The sequence below is a fragment of the Chrysemys picta genome, chromosome 22, assembly GCF_011386835.1.
Source record: "Chrysemys picta bellii isolate R12L10 chromosome 22, ASM1138683v2, whole genome shotgun sequence".
In the NCBI taxonomy this organism is placed as follows: Eukaryota; Metazoa; Chordata; order Testudines; family Emydidae; genus Chrysemys; species Chrysemys picta.
Genome location: NC_088812.1, coordinates 19,489,592 through 19,512,779, shown reverse-complemented (window position 1 = coordinate 19,512,779; position 23,188 = coordinate 19,489,592). Strand labels below are relative to the sequence as shown.

Genomic DNA, 23,188 nt, shown 5'->3' with positions numbered 1-23,188 from the left:
ATGGACTCCTTCATCACCCCCGTGAGAACTTCGGACATTGCTTTAGCCCCAACCACCTTTGACCTTGTGTGGAGCAGGCGTTACATCAGCCACAGTTCCAAGGAGGACCCTTTGACCCAGCCATTGATGGATACGTCAGAACCTGACCCCAAAACCTTCATGAGACAACCCGATGAACGTGACAGCCTCTCTTTGTCCACCCCCTCAGAGGTGGAAGGCGATCGCAGCTCGGGGGACGCACCGGCGGACAAAGAGAACGGAAAAGACGGCGCTCAGGTAAAATGAATGATTAAGAAGCGGCGGTCGAGGAGGGGTGGGTAATGGGGTAGGAACCGGGGGTTGCGTAAATTAAAAAAAACAAGCAGTGGGGGTGCTTACGCGGTTTCTTTTCTGAAAATCTCTCAACAGGTCGACGATGCCTTTTTAGAGGCCTTTAAGAACTTACACATTGGAAGCCCTGTGGGAGTAAACATATTGTGCATCAGCTGCTTTTGCTCATGCCTGAGACACAGATCTCAAACCGAAGAGGACAAAATGGAAGAATGAACCATCTGAGACTCCCTTATGGTAGGGGTCATGGCATCCATTTTTACAGGTGGCTGTAAAAGGTCGTGTTAAACCAGGCGATTAATAAAACTTATTTAAATGTGTCAATATGAATGTGTTCCCTTTCATACTCGTGGTAGTAAAAGACGGTACCGGTAACAGTCATGTCTACACAGACGGCTCTGTTAAAGAAAATATATTACGCCCCCGGGGAAGTTGGGAGCTTCGGTGGGTCAACCCTCTTTTTCAAGCGGCCAGAAAGCATAGTAAAACTTTAAACAGAAGACGGGTAACAGCATGGCTTTCAGACCAGGATGCTTACACTTTACACAAACCGGCTCGAATACGTTTTAAAAGAAACAAGACCATTGTTTCAGAGGTGGATGCACAGTGGCAGGCAGATTTGGTGGATATGCACCGGTTCTCCAAACACAATAGCGGTTTTAAGTACATCTTAACAGTGATAGACATTCTATCCAAATATGCCTGGGCCTTAGGCCTAAAAGACAAGACGAGTGGTGAGGTATCCAAGGCCTTTAAAGCTATTTTCAGTGAAGGTCGCGTGCCTCAAAAATTACAAACCGATCGGGGGAAAGAATTTTTAAACAAACCTTTAAGTGGATTGTTAAAGCGGCATGGAGTTCACCATTTTGTTACCAATAATGAAGTCAAAGCAGGGGTTGTGGAGCGATTTAACAGAACTTTAAAACTAGGATGTGGAGATATTTTACAGCCCATAACACCTTTCGCTACATTGACGTCTTACCCGACTTTATAAAGAGTTACAACCAGAGCTTTCACAGAACTATACGTACCAGACCCGTTGATGTTAACCCTTCAAATTCTCTGAAGGTATGGAAAACGGTTTACGGAGATGGTTTTAAAATAAAACCGGTTGTTGCCCCTTTTAGAAAAGGTGACCACGTGAGACTATCTAAAACCAAAGGCGCTTTTGAAAAAGGTTATGAACAGACGTTTACCGATGAGATATTCATAGTGGATGAAGCCTTAACCAGGGGCCAGAGACCTGTATACCGCTTAAAAGATTACGAGGGTGAGGCAGGAGTACTTGTGGCACCTTAGAGACTAACAAATTTATTAGAGCATAAGCTTTCGTGGACTACAGCCCACTTCTTTTTACCCTGAAGAATTAAAAAAAGTAAACCCCAAACGAGACAGGATTTACAGGATTGAAAAAGTTCTAGCAGAGAAAGGAAAAGGGAGAAAAAAGCAGCTACTGGTGAAATGGTTGGGGTGGCCTGATAAGTTTAACAGCTGGGTGGAAGCTTCTCAACTCTGTGACATCTAGACACGAACAAACAAAAAACAAAAAACAAAACAAAAAAGATTCCTTCTGCACGGACAGAGAGAGAAAAAAATGAATGACGGCGGGTTTTACATTACTTTGCCCAGCAATGCCAGCTCTGCAGTTTTTCCCCAAAACACCATCTCGAACTTTACAATACGGCTAATTAAGCCCTTGGATCTCCCGGGTGCCTGGGAGGTGGGGTTAGTGGAAATACAATACCCGCACAGCTGGAATTACTATCAACGAAGACACCCTTTCGAAATCACCTTTGGAGCTACAACATGGAATTTCATCCTACGACGAGGTTATTACTCGACCATACCCGAATTACTGGTGCATATGAACAGCAATGTGGCTCGTCATCCCGGACCGCCTGAGGTGGTCATGAACTACGACCCTGTGGGTAGAAAAGTGAGACTTAAATCTACCGACTTTATATAGATTAATCTACACTTTCTATCTAATCTAATGCTGTTCTGGAAAAGGTGGGGAATACAGCTTGTAAGTGTTGAAAGTGCTGCACAACCACCCCAGGCAGGATTTCCAGTGGGGACAGACCCAGGGCTGACCTCAAAAGCTTTTCCGGCACCTACAAACTCGGGCACTGTGCCCAAGCACAGGCAGCAAACGGAGGCCCTTTGAACAGAGTCCCTGTTAACACAACCCCCGGGAGCCAATCTGGGGCTGGGCTGGACGACCACGCTGGGGCCTTGGGAGGAGGATGGGGCAGGGGGAGACAGGCTGGATCAGGAGGAGTCCCACATGGTTAGTGTCCCTCTCGACCAGCAGAGTGGAGTTGAACCTACAGAGTTCTTGGCCCTCCAGTTACCAGAGGGCAGATTGGGGGGGGGGGGGGGTGGAGAGCAACATGGTCCACTCAGCCCCAGGAGCAAAAATAACCCCAGACCCTTAGCAGAGGCTGTGTGGCAAGGTGGCTCAGCGATGGGGAAAGAGATCCAGGGGGTGATTGCTAGGGTTACCATTCGTCCGGATTTACCCGGACATGTCCTCCTTTTGTGTGCTAAAAATAGCGTCCGGGGGGAATTTGTAAAGCACTCACAATGTCCGGGATTTCCCCCTCCCCGGGAAGAGCAGAGCGAGCGGCTGGGAGGGCTGCAGGAAAGTCCCGGGCTGGACTCCGGAGCAGCTTCCTCCTCCCACCCCCCCCTCCCTGCATTCTGAGCCGGCCGGCAGCTCCTCCTCCTGCAGCCCGCTCCGGCAACCCTGTGCAGGGCCAGGGACCGGGTTTTGTGTTGTGCAGGGGAGCTCAGCCATGTATCCGGCTGGCACAGAGCCCAACACCCTGTTCTGAGCAGCAGGGTAAGGGGGGGCAGGAGAAGGGACAGGGAGGTTCTGGAGGGGGCAGTCAAGAAACGGGGGGGGCTTTTGGAGGGGAGTGGAGAAAGTTTTGGGCAGTCAGGGTACAGGTAGGGGGTAGGGTCCTGGGGGGCAGTTGGGGGGGGTCTTAGGAGGGGGCAGTTAGGGGACAAGGAACAGGGAGTCTTAGGTAGGGGGTGGGGTTCTGGAGGGCAGTTAGGAGCAGGGGTCCCAGGACGGGGCAGTCAGGGGACAAGGAGCGGGGGGTAGGGGGCTGGGAGTTCTGGGGGGGAGCTGTCAGGGGGCAGGAGTGGGGAGAGGGATCGGAGCAGTCAGGGGACAGGGAGCAGAGGGGTTTAGATGGGTTGGGAGTTCTGGGGGGGCTGTCAGGGGGCAGGAGTGTGGAGAGGGATCGGAGCAGTCAGGGGACAGGGAGCAGAGGGGTTTAGATGGGTTGGGAGTTCTGGGGGGGGCTGTCAGGGGGTGGGGAGTGGTTGGATGGGGCGTGGGAGTCCCAGGGGTCTGTCTGGGGGTGGGGGTGTGGATAAGGGTTGGGGCAGTCAGGGGACAAGAGGCAAGGAGGCTTAGATAGGGAGTGGAGTCCCGGGGGGCAGTTAGGGGCAGGGGTCCCAGGAGGGGGCAGTCAGGGGACAAGGAACGGGGGGAGGGTTGGGGGTTCTGGGGGGGCGGGAAGTGGGAGGGGCAGGGGCGGGGCTAGGGCGGGGCTCCTCCCGTCCTCTTTTTTGCTTGTTGAAATATGGTAACCCTAGTGATTGCAGAGTAATCAGCCTGGGGCTACAGAGGCCTTGATTGGGGGGTGCTGGTGGGGGTGAGAAGGTGATCTGGGTTGGGGGCACAGTACCTGGGAGGGGTTCTCCCATTTCTTGAGGAAGTCTTCTTTGGCTTTGGCTAGGAACTCCTTCACTGTAAGGGAAACAGAAAGGGAGCAGCGTGAGGAGTCAGGAGTGGTGGTTTCAGGGCAGCAGCCGTATTAGTCTGTATCCTCAAAAAGAACAGGAGTACTTGTGGCACCTTAGAGACTAACAAATTTATTAGAGCATAAGCTTTCGTGGGCTACAACCCACTTCATCTGAAGAAGTGGGTTGTAGCCCACGAAAGCTTATGCTCTAATAAATTTGTTAGTCTCTAAGGTGCCACAAGTACTCCTGTGGGTTGTAGCCCACGAAAGCTTATGCTCTAATAAATTTGTTAGTCTCTAAGGTGCCACAAGTACTCCTGTTCTTTTTGAGGAGTGGTGGGGCACCCAGCCTAATGGACACAGCTCCCCTTTCAGCCCCCCCATCCCCCGCTCAGTGAAGAGGCATGCAGTCACAAAGGGGGATGGCAGTGCCTGATTGGCCACAAAGGGTGGCTCAGCTGGGGATTGGCTAGAGAGAGGTCCATGCAGGGGTGCTCCCAAAACACCCCCACCCCCAGGCCTGCCCCTGGACACACCGAAGAACCCCGTCAGGGAGGGCTAATGCAGCCCCCAGCGCCTACCAAAGGGGCGCACTTGTGCCTCAAACCCCCTGCCCCCGCTGAACATGCCACTCAAGGGTGCCTGTTCCACGCCCCGCAACACACAACCTGCACCCCACAAGGAGACACTCGTACAACCCTCCAGTCAAATGACGTCACGATGCGTGGATCACTTTGCCCTAATGGGAGGATACAGGAGCTACACTGCTGCCAGCAAAAGGGGTGAAGGGGGAGGAGATTCCCCCCTAGCTTAAAGGGCAGAGGCCTGTGTGTAGCCTTCTCTCAACCATGCAGGCAGCAAGCACCAATCACACAGACAGACAGACAGACACACACCTGCAGAAAGCAGCCGGGAAAGTCGCAAACCCCAGTTGGGCTTTGCCCACAAAGGGGTTAAAACAACCAGCCGCAGCCTCCACAGCAGCAGCCCGGGAACAGCAGGTGCCCAGTTCTCTGGCATCAAACCAGGTGATCCTTCCTTCGCCAGCCGGGCTCCCTGTCCTTGCTGCCAGATCCCAGAACCACGGGAGGGGGGACTGATTTCCCAGGACAGCTACTTCAAGAACGGGGAAACCTGGACCAGTGACAACCGCAGCAGGGAGAGGGCTGAGGGTTTGCTTCCTAGATGAAAGGGCAGAAGGGAGCCGGGCGGCAGCTGCCGGGCTCAGTTCCGGCTGGACCGACCATGTAACGCTGCCGGGTTTCAAGCTGTAGTGTTGATGGTGTAGTACGGCCTAGAACCTTGGACAGGTGTCTTTTTAAAATCAAAATATGTAAGGGCAGCGCCAGCCCTCTCCCAGGCACATTTAACAATTAACGTGCAAGAGGAAATGTCCGTCTCCCCGGGGAATCTCTCGGTGGGAGCAGCCGATGGCAGGAGCACACGCACGCTGGGAGATCAGCTCCCTGGGCATCGCTCTATGGGTGATCGGGGGGTGAAAGTTCCACTGTGCCAACCCCAGAGGCGGCTGCCTCAGGCGAGCCCAACGCTGACGCTCCAGCAGATTTCCCCATTTGCGAGTTTCTGATCCCAAAGCGCCCCCTACAGGCCAAGGCCTGCAACCAGCACAGTAAGGCACTCAGCAGGGTAAGCTGCTCCAGGCAGAAAGACATGGCCACATGGTAGATGCCTCCCAGGTTCACACTGTGATGCGGTTGCCAAGAGCTTGTTTGCCAGAGGAAGGACCCTGCCAGCCCTGTGGAGACGCCAAGGAGAAGAGCCTGGCGTGATGCAAGGGGCTCTGCGGGGAGCACGGTAGCGTCAGGGAAGGCAGTAACCATTTCTCAGCTGTGGTGAGCAGTGCTGCACTCAAGGGGGGAAATTCAGGACTCCTGGGTTCTATCCCCAGCTCTGGATCTAGTGGGACAGAGCAGGGGGGACAAGGAGTCCCGACTCCTGAGTTCTCTTCCAAATCTAGGCAAGTCACTTCACCTTCGTCTCAGTTTCTCCATGTGTCAGCAGAGCCGATCCTGCCTCGTCTTTGGGAAGACGCTGTGTCCTTTCCATCCAAAGATCCCAGTCTAAGCACTAAACCACATCAGTTAATATCTTCCCTTAAAGCCATCATCATCCCCAGCCTGCCCCCGCACACCCAACAGACCAGGGCTCATGAGTCAGAAACCAGCCTGGGAACTGACCAGTGCAAAGAGGCCCACAGGTGGCAATGTCACAGCCCATCTGCCCAGCACAGGGCACCCCACAATCACCTCTTCACCACTGCCTGCCCCCTCCACCGGCTTCTGCTGCAGAGAAAGTCACTAAGGGGTTACTGCACCTGCCTCTGAGCCAGCCGGGAGATAGGCGACTGGCACGTGCACAGTGGTATACTGGGCAATCCAGCGTGGCACTGCCCGCAGCCCTGACTCTGCAAACCCTAATGCCACATGTGGAGCGTTACTCATGGGAGGAGAGTTACGCCCGTGTGTCCTTGCAGGATCGGAGCCCAAGTTCCTCACGGAAAACGGATATAAAACAACATAAAAAGCTCAGACGGTGCTTTCACCGAGTCAATGGGCCAGAGGCGCAGGTAGCGTGAATCGCATGGCTGTATTGACTTGAAAACTGCATCACACCAGCCGAGGATCTGGCCCCATTGATGCCAATGGCCCGAGGGTGATTTGCACCAGCCGGGGAGCCGGCCCTGTATCTCCAAGGCTTAACTTTGTTTTCTTAAGTTCCACCAGGCCCAAGGGAGCAGCCGACTGTAGCCCAGCAGCCCTGGCGCGGGCCATCGCCCAGGGGTGCTGATGGGAGCATCCAGCTCGTGCCAAGGTCACCGTTCGCCGCACACTAATCCCAGCGTGCTCTGCCTTGGGGGGGGAAACTCCGACCCGTCCAGCCCTCATCCCAGCCCTTCTGCTTCTCAACTTCACCTTTTCTATTTTGGCTGTCACAAGGAGGAAGCCAGGAACACCTGTGCTCACAGGCAGGTTAGCAAGGCAGCCCAGGGGGCGGCTCAGCCAGGGGAGAGCTTAATCGACCTTCATTACCTGGAGAGTCTTTAAACCACAGGGACTGGCTCAGACCCAAGGTCCATCTAGCCCAGGATCTTCTGACAGCTGCCAGCACCAGCTGCGTTGGAGAAGGTGCAAGACCCCTGTCGAGATGAGATCACCTGCCAGAAGGGAGATGCCTCCTTGCCTCTGGCAGAGGTTGGCTCATGCTCTGAAGAGGGAACGTCAATAGCCTTTCCAGCCACCTTGGTTAGTTTTCTTACCCCTCACTATTATCACTCTGTCCACTTAAATGTCGTATTGGGTTCAGAATCCTGGTCTCTCTCAGAAACACAACATGGTATGACAGTCAGGCGGCAGTGAGTTCCACAGGTTAATAGCACAACAGGACATCTCCTTTGCTCAGTTTTCAATTTACTGACATTTTGGCAAATGCTTGTGCCTTGCCAGGCAGGCTGAGCAGAGGAAGGGTCGTCCAGTGGTTAGAGCGCTTACCCTGGCTGACCTGGGTTTGATTCTCAGCTCCCGCCAGACTCCCTGAGGGTGTGTCTACACTGTAATAAAAGACGTGTGGCTCAACCGCAGCTGGCTCAGGGGCTAAAAACTGCACTGTAGACATTCGGGCTGGAGCCTGGCTCTGAACCCCAGCGAGGAGGGAGAGGTTCCGGGAGGGAGAGAATTTTTTGATGAAAATGTTTTTCCCTCAGAAAGTGCCAATGTGCCAAAGCCGGGGCTGTTTGCAGGATAGGGGGGGTTGGACAAATATCCCCATTTGGGAATCATTGGGAAACCGTTTCCAAGCTGCCCGAACGCCCTGCTCCGACATTTCTCAACGGCTCCACATTAGTTCAAAACCACGTCATTTCACCATCCCAGGGAATTTATACTGAAAAGGTAACAACAAAAATTAAAAGGTCAAAATGAAGGCCAAGCATTCCAGCTGCCCTGCTACCAGGTCGGCTTTCGGATGGCCAGCGTGCAAAGAGTTTGACTTCTCACCCTGATTTAGGGATGGCACTTTTTTTAATATCTCCAAAATCCTCCTAGGACGACGCTAATAAAGCAGGGAGAACAGCACTGCCCCTTCCACATAGATGCGGTGAAGGTAACTGTACTCACATGTGAGGTGCGCAGATACTACAGTCATTAGGACCATATCAACACCCTATACAGAAGCACCCCATATACTTTCTCTATCCCATTCATAGAACATCACCCATGGGATTAGTCACAGGCATTTTGATGGTGCGCCTTCAACCAGAGGCCAAAACACTGCTGAATGAAGGGTAGCTCTCTCTCTCTCACACACACACACACACTTCCTGCTCTGAACGGAAAGGTGATCCCGGTAGCTCCACAACGCACAGAACCACCGCTCGGCTACAGTGCCGCCAAGGCAGGAAAAGGCAGCAGAGCTCCTAACGCCAGTTAAAGGGATGGGAGGGTGGGTCTCAATCAAACTCCCCTGATCTGACCCCTGCGCCACGCCATCCAGGGTTATTTTGTGGCTAAGGTGGAGGAACGGGAGTCAGGACTCTGGGGTCTCTCTCCAGTTCTGAGAGGGAGGTCTGGTGGTCGGAGCAGGAAGGGCTAGGAGCCAGGACGCCTGGGTCCTTTCCCCAGCTCTGAGAAGGGAGTGAGGTCTAGAGGGGAGAGGCTGGAGTCAGGACCTCTGGGTTGTATCCGTGCCTCAATTCCCCATCAGGAAAAGGCAAATGATACTTCCTTTTTCTCAACCTTTTGCCCGTCTTGGTCTATTCAGGCTGCAAGCTCCTGGCGCAGGGACAGCCTCTCACTGCACCTGTGGAGTACCTGGCACTGAGCTCAGCATGGTGCTACCACAGTTCAAAAATCACCGCTGGGCACAGAGTGGGGTCTAGTGGGTTAGAGCAGGGGTGAGGCGGAGGGTCAGAACTCCTTGGTTCTGTTCCCAATCACAGGAGGGCTGTGGGGTCCAAGGGTTAGAGAAGGGCAGAACTACGAGCCAACTGGGACTGGCCTCTGCCACCAACTTGCTCTTTCACCTCAGGCAAATCACTGCACCTGGGAGCCTCAGTCTTCCCCAACCTCCTCCTCCATTTGTGAACGGTCACTGACCCCCCTCCCCCCCCACACACACTCCTACGCACGCTGGGGCCTAACACTGACAGATGCTGCCGGGTGTGGTGACAGCTCCGGGTCTGATCGCAACAGACACCACTGGATGGTCCCGTTTTATACTGTCAGCTGCTCCTCCCCTTTACAGCACCAGCCCCCGATCAGCAAACATTCATTTACTAGCAATTTTTGGGGAGCCGAGACCCACGACCCCTAGGGCTGGTGCTCCCTGAACCAGCAGGACAGGTTGCAGGCAGCGCTACCAGTGGGACTTGCATCCATGCAAAGGGAGAGGGGATCAGCTAACTGTTCTCAGCTTATGACTAGAGAGGCGTGAGGGGAAACAGCAATTAAGAGGGGATGTGTAGGAGTGGGAAGATGAAGGAAGACGGGGGACCCCAACAAAACCACCTCTGCAAATGTGTCCAACACCTGGTTGGAGCGATCAGGGTGCAATACCCCAGGGCAGTGGGCCTCAACCTTTTTTCATTTGCAGACCCCTAAACATTTTTGAATGGTGGTGCAGGCCCGTTTGGATATTTTAGACAGTCTGTGGAGCCCCACAGGTTGAGAACCACTGCCCTAGGGTCCCCACAGCTCCAACTTGCCTCCCGCCCCGGGCATAGGGCCAGAAAGAGACACCTCAGATGTGAATGGAAAGGGCTGTCCTAGACCAATGGTTCTCAATCTCGGACGACTGCTTGTTCAGGGAAAGCCCCTGGCGGGCCAGGCCTGTTTGTTTACCTGCCGTGTCCGCAGGTCCGGCAGATCTCAGCTCCCAGTGGTTCGCTGCTCCAGGCCAATGGGGGGTGCGGGAAGCAGTGGCCATTACGTCCCTCGGCCATTGGCCTGGAGCTGAGAACCTAGGCAGAAGCCTATAGACTGATAATGATCATGATTAATATGTGCTTGATATATGCTCCTGATCGTCTATAAAAAAGATCATAAAGCGTAATGCTTAAAACTAACTTCTGCTTCATGAAGAATGGTTAAATTTCCTTTTTCTAAAGGACATTTAAAAAAGACATTTATAAAATAACATGGTGTAAAGCTATTATTATCACAAATTGCAAATAAAAGCTTTTTACATGAATAAGCATTTTACTTGCTTGGGCGCATTTGCCTCATGGCGCAGAAATCTGAACTCTGCTTCAAAAATTTGAACAGAAGAATTTTTTTGCACACATGGCCTGTCAAAAACTAGAGGGAACATTGCCCGGTACCTCCTAACGCAGCCCCGCCCCCCCCCATGCCCCGCACTCACCATACCCCCGTGCTCCCTCCTCCCCCCACCGTGGCTTGGGCCCCGAACTCTCTTCATCCCTCCCAGAGTCCCGGGACTCCCCCGGCCCCTCCCCCCTCCTCCCCCAGGCAGAGCGCGGGGACTCCCCCGGACCCTCCCCCCTCATCCGCCAGGCACAGCCCAGGGACTCCCCCGGCCGTCCCACCCCCCCACCCCCCGCCAAGCCCCCAGGCACAGCCCAGGGACTGACCCGGCCCCTCCCCACTCATCCCCCAGGCACAGCCCGGGGACTCACCCAGCCCTCTCCACCCCCTTAAAAAAGACATTTATAAAATAACATGGTGTAAAGCTATTATTATCACAAATTGCAAATAAAAACTTTTTACATGAATAAGCATTTTACTTGCTTGGGCGCATTTGCCTCATGGCGCAGAAATCTGAACTCTGCTTCAAAAATTTGAACAGAAGAATTTTTTTGCACACATGGCCTGTCAAAAACTAGAGGGAACATTGCCCGGTACCTCCTAACGCAGCCCCCCCCCCCCCCATGCCCCGCACTCACCATACCCCCGTGCTCCCTCCTCCCCCCACCGCGGCTTGGGCCCCGAACTCTCTTCATCCCTCCCAGGGCCCCGATCCCACCGCCAGGCCTCCCATTCCCCCCATCCTGTGCTCCCCACTCCCAGCTCCCCCCCCGCGGGGCCCCGATCCTCCATTCAGGCCCCGCGCTCTCCCCCCCCCCAGGGGTCTCAATCCTCCCTTCAGGCCCCGCGCTCTCCCCACCCCCCAGGGGCCCCGATCCTCCATCCAGGCCCCGCTCTCTCCCGCCCCGGGCCCCGATCCTCCATCCAGGCCACGCGCTCTCCCCTTCCCCCCACTCCCTGCTCCCCCCAGCACTCGCTGCTCTCCGGCTCGCCGCCCAACTTGGACATGGCCCCATGGCGCATCGCTGCTCCCTCCGGCAGGCGCTGCCCCCAGGCAACTCGCCGAGACCGTTATCGCCTCCCCGCACCCCACGGTGGCGGTTCCTCGAGCCGCCCACGTGCGCCTGCCGCTGCCGCGCGCACAGCCGGCCAATCAGCGCGCGTCACCCGCCTGCCTCCGCCAATCCCCACCTCCTCCCTGGCTGTGCCTGGGGGATGAGGAGGGAGGGGACGGGGGAGTCCCCGGGCTGTGCCTGGGGGATGAGGGGGAGGGGCTAGGGGAGTTCCCGGCTGTGCCTGGGGGATGAGGGGGGAGGGGCCGGGGGAGTCCCCGGGCTGTGCCTGGGGGATGAGGAGGGAGGGGCCGGGGGAGTCCCCGGGCTGTGCCTGGGGGATTGGCGGGGGGGAGGGCTGGGTGAGTCCCCGGGCTCTGCCTGGGGGATGAGGGGGAGGGGCGGGGGAGTCCCCGGGCTGTGCCTGGGGGATGAGGGGGGAAGGGCCGGGTGAGTCCCCGGGCTGTGCCTGGGGGATGAGGGGGGGAGTCCCCGGGCTGAGCCAGGGGGATGTGGGGGAAGGGCCGGGGGAGTCCCCGGGCTGTGCCTGGGGGATGAGGGAGGAGGGGCCAGGTCAGTCCCCCGGCTGTGCCTGGGGGATGAGGGGGGAGGGTGGGGTCAGTCCCCAAGCTGTGCCTGGGGGATAAGGGGGGGGGGGCGGGTCAGTCCCTGGGCTGTGCCTGGGGGATGAGGGGGGAGGGGCCGGGGCAGTACCAGGGCTGTGCCTGGGGGATGAGGGGGGAGGGGCCGGGGGAGTCCCCGGGCTGTGCCTTGGGGATAAGGGGGGAGGGGCCGGGTCAGTCCCCGGGCTGTGCCTGGGGGATGAGGGGGGTGGGGGCGGGTCAGTCCCTGGGCTGTGCCTTGGGGATTGGCGGGGAGAGCTGGGTGAGTCCCCGGGCTGTGCCTGGGGGATGAGGGGGGAGGGGCCTGGGGGATGAGGGGGGAGTCCCTGGGCTGTGCCAGGGAGATGAGGGGGGAGGGGCCGGGGGAGTCCCTGGGCTGTGCCTGGGGGATGAGGGGAGACTCCCTGGGCTGTGCCTGGGGGATGAGGGGGGAGTCCCTGGGCTGTGCCAGGGGGATGTGGGGTAAGGGCCGGGGGAGTCCCCGGGCTGTGCCTGGGGGATGAGGGGGGAGGGGCCGGGTGAGTCCCCGGGCTGTGCCTGGGGGATGAGGGGGGAGTCCCCGGGCTGTGCCAGGGGGATGTGGGGGAAGGGCCGGGGGAGTCCCCGGGCTGTGCCTGGGGGATGAGGGGGGAGGGGCCGGGTCAGTCCCCCGGCTGTGCCTGGGGGATGAGGGGGGAGGGTCGGGTCAGTCCCCGAGCTGTGCCTGGGGGATGAGGGGGGTGGGGGCGGGTCAGTCCCTGGGCTGTGCCTGGGGGATGAGGGGCCGGGAGAGTACCAGGGCTGTGCCTGGGGGATGAGGGGGGAGGGGCCGGGTCAGTCCCCGGGCTGTGCCTTGGGGATGAGGCGGGAGGGGCCGGGTCAGTCCCCGGGCTGTGCCTGAGGGATGAGGGGGGAGGGGCCGGAGGAGTCCCCGGGCTGTGCCTGGGGGATGAGGGGGGAGTCCCTGGGCTGTGCCTGGGGGATGAGCGGGGAGTCCCTGGGCTCTGCAAGGGGATGTGGGGGAAGGGCCGGGGGCGTCCCCGGGTTGTGCCTGGGGGATTGGCGGGGGGTGGGGAGGTCTGGGTGAGTCCCCGGGCTGTTCCTGGGGGATGAGGGGGGAGGGGCCGGGTCAGTCCCTGGGCTGTGCCTGGGGGCTTGGCCGGGCGGGGGGGGGGGGGGACGGCCGGGGAAGTCCCCGGGCTGTGCCTGGCGGATGAGGGGGGAGGGTCCGGGGGAGTCCCCGCGCTCTGCCTGGGGGATGAGGGGGGAGGGGCCGGGTGAGTCCCCGGGCTGTGCCTGGGGGATGAGGGGGGAGGGGCCGGGTGAGTCCCCGGGCTGTGCCTGGGGGATGAGGGGGAGAGTCCCCGGGCTGTGCCAGGGGGATGTGGGGGAAGGGCCGGGGGAGTCCCCGGGCTGTGCCTGGGGGATTAGCGGGGGGGGTGGGGAGGGCTGGGTGAGTCCCCGGGCTGTGCCTGGGGGATGAGGGGGGAGGGTCGGGTCAGTCCCCGGGCTGTGCCTGGGGGATGAGGGAGGTGGGGGCGGGTCAGTCCCTTGTCTGTGCCTGGGGAATTGGCGGGGGCGGGGAGGGCTGGGTGAGTCCCTGGGCTGTGCCTGGGGGAGGAGGGGGGAGGGTGCGGGGGAGTCCCCGGGCTGTGCCTGGGGGATGAGGGGGGAGGGGGCGGGTCAGTCCCTGGGCTGTGCCTGGGGGATGAGGGGGGAGGGGCCGGGTCAGTCCCCGGGCTGTGCCTTGGGGATGAGGCGGGAGGGGCCGGGTCAGTCCCCGGGCTGTGCCTGGGGGATGAGGGGTGAGGGGCCGGAGGAGTCCCCGGGCTGTGCCTGAGGGATGAAGGGGGAGGGGCCGGGGGAGTCCCCGGGCTGTGCCTGGGGGATGAGGGGGGAGTCCCTGGGCTGTGCCTGGGGGATGAGCGGGGAGTCCCTGGGCTCTGCAAGGGGATGTGGGGGAAGGGCCGGGGGCGTCCCCGGGTTGTGCCTGGGGGATTGGCGGGGGGTGGGGAGGTCTGGGTGAGTCCCCGGGCTGTTCCTGGGGGATGAGGGGGGAGGGGCCGGGTCAGTCCCTGGGCTGTGCCTGGGGGCTTGGCCGGGCGGGGGGGGGGGGGGTGGGACGGCCGGGGAAGTCCCCGGGCTGTGCCTGGCGGATGAGGGGGGAGGGTCCGGGGGAGTCCCCGCGCTCTGCCTGGGGGATGAGGGGGGAGGGGCCGGGGGAGTCCCCGGGCTGTGCCTGGGGGATGAGGGGGGAGGGGCCGGGTGAGTCCCCGGGCTGTGCCTGGGGGATGAGGGGGAGAGTCCCCGGGCTGTGCCAGGGGGATGTGGGGGAAGGGCCGGGGGAGTCCCCGGGCTGTGCCTGGGGGATTAGCGGGGGGGTGGGGAGGGCTGGGTGAGTCCCCGGGCTGTGCCTGGGGGATGAGGGGGGAGGGTCGGGTCAGTCCCCGGGCTGTGCCTGGGGGATGAGGGAGGTGGGGGCGGGTCAGTCCCTTGTCTGTGCCTGGGGGATTGGCGGGGGCGGGGGAGGGCTGGGTGAGTCCCTGGGCTGTGCCTGGGGGAGGAGGGGGGAGGGTGCGGGGGAGTCCCCGGGCTGTGCCTGGGGGATGAGGGGGGAGGGGCCGGGGGAGTCCCCGTGCTGTGCCTGGGGGATGAGGTGGGAGTCCCCGGGCTGTTCCAGGGGGATGTGGGGGAAGGGCCGGGGGAGTCCCCGGGCTGTGCCTGGGGGATGAGGGGGGAGTCCCCGGGCTGAGCCAGGGGGATGTGGGGGAAGGGCCGGGGAAGTCCCCGGGCTGTGCCTGGGGGATGAGGGGGGAGGGGCCAGGTCAGTCCCCCGGCTGTGCCTGGGGGATGAGGGGGGAGGGTGGGGTCAGTCCCCGAGCTGTGCCTGGGGGATAAGGGGGGTGGGGGCGGGTCAGTCCCTTGTCTGTTCCTGGGGGATTGGCGGGGGCGGGGGAGGGCGGGGTGAGTTCCCGGGCTGTGCCTGGGGGATGAGGGGGGAGGGTCGGGTCAGTCCCCGGGCTGTGCCTGGGGGATGAGGGAGGTGGGGGCGGGTCAGTCCCTTGTCTGTTCCTGGGGGATTGGCGGGGGCGGGGAAGGGCTGCGTGAGTCCCCGGGCTGTGCCTGGGGGATGAGAGGGGTGGGGGCTGGTCAGTCCCTGGGCTGTGCCTGGGGGATTGGCGGGGAGGGCTGGGTGAGTCCCCGGGCTGTGCCTGGGGGATGAGGGGGGAGGGGCCGCGGGAGTCCCCGGGCTGTGCCTGGGGGATGAGGTGGGAGGGGCCGTGGGAGTCCCCTGGCTGTGCCTGGGGGATGAGGGTGTAGGGGCCAGAGGAGTTCCCAGGCTGTGCCTGAGGGATGAGGGGGGAGGGGCCGGGGGAGTCCCAGGGCTGTGCCTGGGGGATGAGGGGGGAGGGGCCGGAGGAGTCCCCGGTTGTGCCTGGGGGATGAGGGGGGAGGGGCCGGGGGAGTTCCCGGGCTGTGCCTGGGGGAGGAGTAGGGAGGGGCCGGGGGAGTCCCTGGGCTGTGCCTGGGGGATGAGGGGGGAGGGGCCAGGGGAGTCCCCGGGCTGTGCCTGGGGGCTGAGGGGAGAGTCCTTGGGCTGTGCCTGGGGGATGAGGGGGGAGTCCCTGGGCTGTGCCAGGGGGATGTGGGGGAAGGGCCGGGGGAGTCCCCGGGCTGTGCCTGGGGGATTGGCGGGGGGGGGGGGAGGGCTGGGTGAGTCCCCGGGCTGTGCCTGGGGGATGAGGGGGGAGGGGCCGGGTGAGTCCCAGGGCTGTGCCTGGGGCATGAGCGGGGAGGGGCCGGGGGAGTCCCCGGGCTGTGCCTGGGGGATGAGGGGGGAGGGGCCGGGTCAGTCCCCCGGCTGTGCCTGGGGGATGAGGGGGGAGGGTCGGGTCAGTCCCCGAGCTGTGCCTGGGGGATGAGAGGGGTGGGGGCGGGTCAGTCCCTGGGCTGTGCCTGGGGGATGAGGGGGGAGGGGGCGGGTCAGTCCCTGGGCTGTGCCTGGGGGATGAGGGGGGAGGGACCGGGGGAGTCCCCGAGCTGTGCCTTGGGGATAAGGGGGGAGGGGCCGGGTCAGTCCCCGGGCTGTGCCTGGGGGATGAGCGGGGTGGGGGCGGGTCAGTCCCTGGGCTGTGCCTGGGCGATTGGCGGGGAGGGCTGGGTGAGTCCCCGGGCTGTGCCTGGGGGATGAGGAGGGAGGGGCCGGGGGAGTCCCCGGGCTGTGCCTGGGGGATGAGGAGGGAGGGGCCGGGGGAGTCCCCGGGCTGTGCCTGGGGGATGAGGGGGGAGGGGCCGGAGGAGTCCCCGGGCTGTGCCTGGGGGATGAGGGGGGAGGGGCCGGAGGAGTCCCCGGGCTGTGCCTGGGGGATAGGGTGACCAGACAGCAAGTGTGAAAAATCGGGATGGGGGTGGGGGGTAATAAGATCCTATATAAGAAAAAGACCCACAAACCGGGACTGTCCCTATAAAATCGGGACATCTGGTCACCCTACTGGGGGATGAGGGGGGAGGGGCCGGAGGAGTCCCCGGGCTGTGCCTGGGGGTGAGGGGGGAGGGGCCGGGGGAGTCCCCGGGCTGTGCCTGGGGGATGAGAGGGAGGGGCCAGGGGAGTTCCTGGGCTGTGCCTGGGGGATGAGCGGGGAGTCCCTGGGCTGTGCCTAGGGGATGGGGGGGAGTCCCTGGGCTCTGCAGGGGGATGTGGGGGAAGGGCCGGGGGAGTCCCCGGGCTGGGCCTGGGGGATTGGCGGGGGGTGCGGAGGGCTGGGTGAGTCCCCGGGCTGTGCCTGGGGGATGAGGGGGGTTGGGGCGGGTCAGTCACTGGGCTGTGCCTGGGGGATGAGGGGGGAGGGTCGGGTCAGTCCCCGGGCTGTGCCTGGGGGATGAGGGGGGTGGGGGCGGGTCAGTCCCTGGGCTGTGCCCGGGGGATGAGGGGGGAGGGTTGGGTCAGTCCCCGGGCTGTGCCTGGGGGATGAGGGGGGTTGGGGCGGGTCAGTCACTGGGCTGTGCCTGGGGGATGAGGGGGGAGGGTCGGGTCAGTCCCCGGGCTGTGCCTGGGGGATGAGGGGGGTGGGGGCGGGTCAGTCCCTGGGCTGTGCCTGGGGGATGAGGGGGGAGGGGCGGGTCAGTCCCCGGGCTGTGCCTCGGGGATGAGGGGGGTCGGGGCGGGTCAGTCCCTGGGCTGTGCCTGGGGGATGAGGGGGGAGGGGCGGGGGAGTCCCCGGGCTGTGCCTGGGGGATTGGCGGGGGGTGCGGAGGGCTGGGTGAGTCCCCGGGCTTTGCCTGGGGGATGAGGGGGGAGGGGCCGGGTCAGTCCCTGGGCTGTGCCTCGGGGCTTGGCGGCGGGGGGGCGGGGTGGGACGGCCGGGGGAGTCCCCGGGCTGTTCCTGGCGGATGAGGGGGGAGGGTCCGGGGGAGTCCCCGCGCTCTGCCTGGGGGGATTGGGTCGGGCGGGAGGGGGCCGGGGGAGTCCACGGGCTGTGCTTGGGGTGATGAGGGGGGAGGGGGCCGGGGGAGTCCACGGGCTGTGCCTGGGGATGAGAGGGGAGGAGCCGGGGGAGTCCACGGGCTGTGTCTGGGGGATTGGGTCGGGCGGGAGGGTCGGGGTGAGTCCCCGGGCTGTGCCTGGGGGATGAGGGGGGAGGGGCCGTTCAGTCCCCGGGCTGTGCCTGGTGGATGAGGGGGGAGGGCCTGGGGAATCCCCGGGCTGTGCCTGGGGGATGAGGGGGGGAGGGGCCGGGGGAGTCCCTGGGCTGTGCCTGGGGATGAGGGGGGAGGGGGCCGGGGGAGTCCCCGGGCTGTGCCTGGGGGATGTGGGGGAAGGGCCGGGGGAGTCCCCGGGCTGTGCCTGGGGGATGAGGGGGGAGGGGCCGGGTCAGTCCCTGGGCTGTGCCTGGGGGGATGACGGGGAGGGGCCGGGGGAGTCCCCGGGCCTGTGCCTGGGAGCTCCAGCTGCCCTTAGGGAGTCTGGGGATATTCTGGCTCTGGAGGCCGTTGCCTGGGGGACTCCTCATGCCGTCGTTCTCCCTCCTCCGAGCCATAGGTCAGCCAGGCTGTGGCCAGTCCTGCTCTGGGCCTGCACAGCTGCTGCCTCCCAACTTGGCCCTGGGCAGCTCCTGTGCACGGGCTCCGCGGAAGAGCTGGGCTCAGGGCTGGGATGTTTGGTTCCTGGATCTTGGCCCTTGGGGAGGAGGGGTGGCCCAGGGTGGGATGGACAGCTGGGATCCCGGGTGGGGAGGGCTGAGCTGCCCTGTCTGTGCTGGGAGGGGCTGGCCAATCCATCAGCCAGCACAGGGCAGAGAAGGACTGGAGGGGAGCCCCCAGCACGGAGGGCAGCTCTGTGCAGCTCCCAGGTGGTGCAGCCGGACTCAGCCCTGCTAGGGCCCTGCCTGCGAGCCCCTCCGCCCCCATCGCTGGGTGCTCTGCCTGGTCCCTCACTGCTGCTCTCTCCACAGGACCCGTCACTTCTCAACAACCGGGTGCTGCTGCACCACGCCAAGGCTGGGACAGTCATCGCCCGCCAGGGGGACCAGGTAGGTGCCAGGGGGTGCCAGTGCCCAGCAGCCACGGGCTGACACTGGTAGCAGGTGCTCTGAGCTGGTGCTGCTGTTGTCTCTTGGCAGCTGGGGCCTGGTCCCCACTGCCCTGCAGCAGCCCCAGTGTGGAGTGGACAGGACCTGCTGCCTGCTGGGGTGGGGGCACCTCACCCACTCTGCACCGGTGCTGATGGCTGCATGAGCAGCAGGGTCATGGGGCTGCCAAGCTGCCTGGAGAGGCTCACGAACGTGTGTGCCAACGTCAGGGCAGACTGTACAAACCAGGGCACAAACCCCAAACAGGCTCTGTGCTCTGTAAAGATTTCACCAAGTAACAAGCGTGAACTCCTAAAGCACCATAACAGCCTTACCATGAGTCACAGACAGTCCTTGGCTGCACCTGACTCTAGCTTGCCACCCAGGCAAGCCGGCCTTTGTGACAGATGGGCCCTTACACCAAGAATCACAGCAGTATTCAGGTTACTCCCTCACCCAACGGACTAGTCACTTACCCCCGGTCAGTTGTACCTCAGATCTCAAACCACAGACAATGCTTGTAGCCATCCTGTGATACTAACTAAAGATTTATTAAGTAGGGAAAAGAAGTGAGAGTTATTCACTAGGTGAAAGCAGGTAACAGACGCACACAAGTGAGGTACAGTCAGGTTCCAAAAGGCAGTAGAAGCTGCTGTAATGTGCAAGTTCTAGACTAGGGGGGCCGTGAACCCTGGGGGCCGTGAACCCTCAAGGGGTTGCAAGCTTATTACCTGGGAGGTTGTAAGCTGTCAGCCTCCACCCCAAGCCCTGCTTCACCTCCAGCATTTATAATAGTTTGAAATATAAGAAATGTTTTGAATTGATAAGGGGGGTGCACTGATAGGCTTGCTGTGTGAACGGGGTCACCAATACAAACGTTTGAGAACTGCTGCTCTATGCGACCTTCAGGACTAACCCAAGCTAAGTTGCTTGTGGATCCCTTGCTTATGCTTCGAAATCTTGCCCTCCCTGAATGCCAACCCCGGGAGTGATACAGATCTTTCCAGTCAGGCCTTATTTCCTTGCCCCAGAGCTCACACAGATGGAACGAGTGTCGGTCGGTGCTTGGCTCCCCTTCATGGGTGTGTCTGGGGGCGGGGTGTGTGTGGGATCAAGGAAGTTGAGTTACACAATAAGAGGTTTACAATGCAAACGCTTGATGTAACTACACCAGGGGCTCCAGTGATGTGATAAGTGAGATCAGCATCCTACAAGCATTTCAGCATTTCTGAACACCAAACACATTTGCATCAACTTCACATCTATTCTAACAGTGCGAACACACTGGTGAGCCAGCCTGGTTCCCGGCTCTGCGTTTGTCAGTGTTCAGTGAGGCCTGGGGGCCTTGGCATGAGCTGGCACCTGGTCTGCCAGCGTCACAGGGCCTTGCTGCTTCCTCAGTCTCTCATGCTGAGTCCCTCCTTGCGGAGGTCAATGGCACTGTGGCCATAGGTGCTGACTTCTGCTGGCGCCGGTGGGTGCTGCCACCCTCTGCGCCCGGCCCTGTCCCGACTCCACCATTGCCCTGCTCCCTCCCGCCCATGCCCTGTCCCCATTCAAACCCCTTCCCCAAAGTCCCTGCCCTAACTCTGCCCCCTCCCTGCCCCTATTCCAACCCCTTTGCCAAATCCCCTGCCAACCCCCGCCTCCTCCCCTGAGCGCGCCGCATTCCCGCTCCTTCCCCTCCCTCCTGGAGCTTGTTACGCCGCGAAACAGCTGTTTTGTGGTGGCAAGTGCTGGGAAGTAGGTGGAGGAGCAGGGACGCGGCGCACTTAGGGGAGGAGGCAGAGGTGGAGGTGAGATGGGGCGGGGAGGGAAGCTTGGCAGCGCCCTCGCCAGAGGTTCCCTGTGCACCTCCCCCCCCCCCCCGGGGCTACATGCCTATTGGGCAGGTGGGATGGCAGCCCCCTCCTGTTTGTTCCCCCCCCCCCCCCCCCGGGTGCTGGGCCTCAGGCCTAGGAAACATTAAACCCCTGCACAGCTGGAATGGGGAGGGGTTGGTTTCCATGGAGCTGGGGGAATTTATGCTGGGCTGTGGCTCTGCCAAGGTTAGTGTGTGCTCCAGAGAGTTCAGGCTCAGCCGGAGCTGTAGGCTGTCCCCCAGGTCTCCTGGCCGCCTATCTGTGGGTGCGCACCTTGGGGGCAGGCCTGCCCCTCACCCTGGTGCTGGGGCTGATGTTCCTCTCTATCCTCCGCCCCCACCCCCCAACAGGACGTCAGCCTTCACTTCGTGCTGTGGGGCTGCCTGCATGTCTACCAGCGCATGACTGACAAGGCGGAGGATATGTGCCTCTTTCTGCCGCAGCCTGGAGAGATGGTGGGCCAGCTGGCTGTGCTGACCGGGGAGCCCCTCATCTTCACCATCAAGGCCAAGCGTGACTGCACCTTCCTCAAGATCTCCACGTCGGACTTCTACGAGTTGGTGTCCCCCTTCCCCTCCACATCCTGTGGGCAGGGTCTGCCCACCTCCCACCCCACTTCCATCTAGGTTGGTGGCCTGGGTCAGATTGGGGCCAGTGCTCCCTAGAGGGGAAAGGCACCGTGTCCCATTCCCCACCCCCATAAACCAGCCAGTCCCCTGCCCTGGGCTGGATTGGAGCTGCCTCCCCCTAGAGGGGAAAGGCCCCATGTCCCAGACCTCCAATTGTGCACCTGTTGCATGGGCCTGGATTCTCCTGCCCTGGGCTGTGATCTGTCCTGGTGACATGTTTTCTTGGCTGGCTCTGTTCCAGAGGAGGTGGGTGACTCAGGGAGGGGGCGGCTGCAGTCAGCAGCGCACTGGCAGCAACGGGGCCACCTGTGCACTGACGAGCTGCCCGCTCTCTCCCCAGGATCATGCGGGAACAGCCCAGTGTGGTGCTGAGTGTTGCCCATACTGTGGCCGCCCGCATGTCCCCATTCGTGCGCCAGATGGACTTTGCCATCAACTGGATGGCAGTGGAGGCTGCCCGGGCCTTGTACAGGAGAGTGAGGCCTGTGCTGAGGCGGGGGGAGGTGCTTGGAGACCCTGGCTGGGGAACCCCAGCTTCTCCGCCTAGCCCAGGGCACAGCTGGGACCAACTCTCCCTGCTGTGTTTAACCCCTTCCACGCCAGGGTAATGGGCACCCCTGTTACTCTCAGCCTCGTCTATGCCCTTCCTGCAGCAAAAATGACTCAGGCATCCCAGTGCTCTGGGCGGGCGCTGTCCAGGCCAGCAGCCGTGCTGTTTCCAGAGGGGCCCGGCGAGACCTGACCAGCTGCCGCTGACCCCTCCATGGGACTCAGGTTTTCACCTGGGCTGACCTGACTTCAACCCCTTCCTGGCTGCAGGTGTTGGATTGAGAGCAGCCCGGGAGCTCTGGGGATGGGGGTGTCCCAGCCCAGGGTGGGTGCCAGCTGGGGCTGTCAGACTCGCCGCTCATTGCATGTGCTCTTGCAGCCTAGGTGGTAGGGGACGCTCTAGTTCTAGGGCTGGAGGAACCCAGCCCTGGGGAACCTAGGTCCTGCAGGGTAGCTCCATTGGGAGGGGACTTGCAGAAGGAAGTAGAGCTCCATGTGAACACACAAGTGACACAAGCAGCACATTGATAGAATTACAGACCCCCGCCCCTCCCAGAAGAGTAACCCTAATCAATGAGCCTACCCCAAAGTAACGGGCATATCTGGTAACAGCATGCAAAAAGCCTGTCTCCTTCCGCAGGAAAGTTGGATCCCATGTTGGTTAATGCTGCTGGGAGATTGCTTTAGGTGAAAAAACGCTGTAATAATTGATTTTAGCCCGTTAATGTTAAATTTAGATTTTCATTTTATATGTAACCAGTTCTGTTTCCATTATCCTGACTCAGTACCTCTTAAATCTTAATCTTTGATAATAAATTTAGGATTGTTCCACTATACATATATCTCATTGCTGCGAGGTTATAAAAGGTCTGATCCTGAGCTGTACCACTAAGCTGTTTGGATTCTGTTCCCTGGTAATTTCTGTGAGTGTCCTGTGACAGTTACCCGATGCTACTGGGGGACACTTTCAGAGGAGCTTGGGGGCTGCGGTGCAACTACTGTTACCGTGCAAGGCAGAGCAAGGGCTGGCAGAGCCCTGTGGAGATTGGTAGGATGGCTAACAGACCGGTGATGTTATGCTTGACTGGATATCAGCTCCCTGAGAAAATCTTCCTCTCGCCAGATGGGTAAGAAGGTGACTCAGAGCCTGGGCACCCCAAGAAAGCTGCACACATACCCCTGTAACCTGCTTTCCCTCCTCCAGGGGCCTCTTTATCTTAGCCAAACCTCAAATATGTTCAAACCGTGTTCAAATATGTTAAGGACTGTTACAAAGAGGACCCTGATCAACTGTTCTCCATGTGCACTAGAAGTAGGAGAAGTAGGAATCAACTTAATCTGCAGCAAGGGAGATTTAGGTTAGATATTAGGAAAAACTTTCTCACTATAAAGATAGATAAGCTCTGGAATAGGCCTCAAAGGGAGGTTGTGGAATCCCCATCATTGGAGGTTTTTAAGAACCCATTAGACAAAGAGCTGTCAGGGACGGTTTAAGTATAGTGCCAGACGGCATCTTTCTAGGACCCTTCCAGCCCTACATTTCTAGGATTCTCTGA

At 60.9% G+C, this 23,188-nt stretch overlaps 1 protein-coding gene across 1 annotated transcript; it reads left to right on the top strand.

The window, feature by feature from the left end:
• Nucleotides 1-22,464, top strand: LOC135977182 (patatin-like phospholipase domain-containing protein 6). The gene is made up of 3 exons (XM_065576492.1): nucleotides 1-276; nucleotides 18,374-18,553; nucleotides 20,805-22,464. The coding sequence occupies exons 1-3, from the start codon at nucleotides 1-3 to the stop codon at nucleotides 21,078-21,080; spliced, it is 732 nt and encodes a 243-aa protein (XP_065432564.1). The 3' UTR covers nucleotides 21,081-22,464.
• Nucleotides 22,465-23,188: the final 724 nt, after the last annotated feature.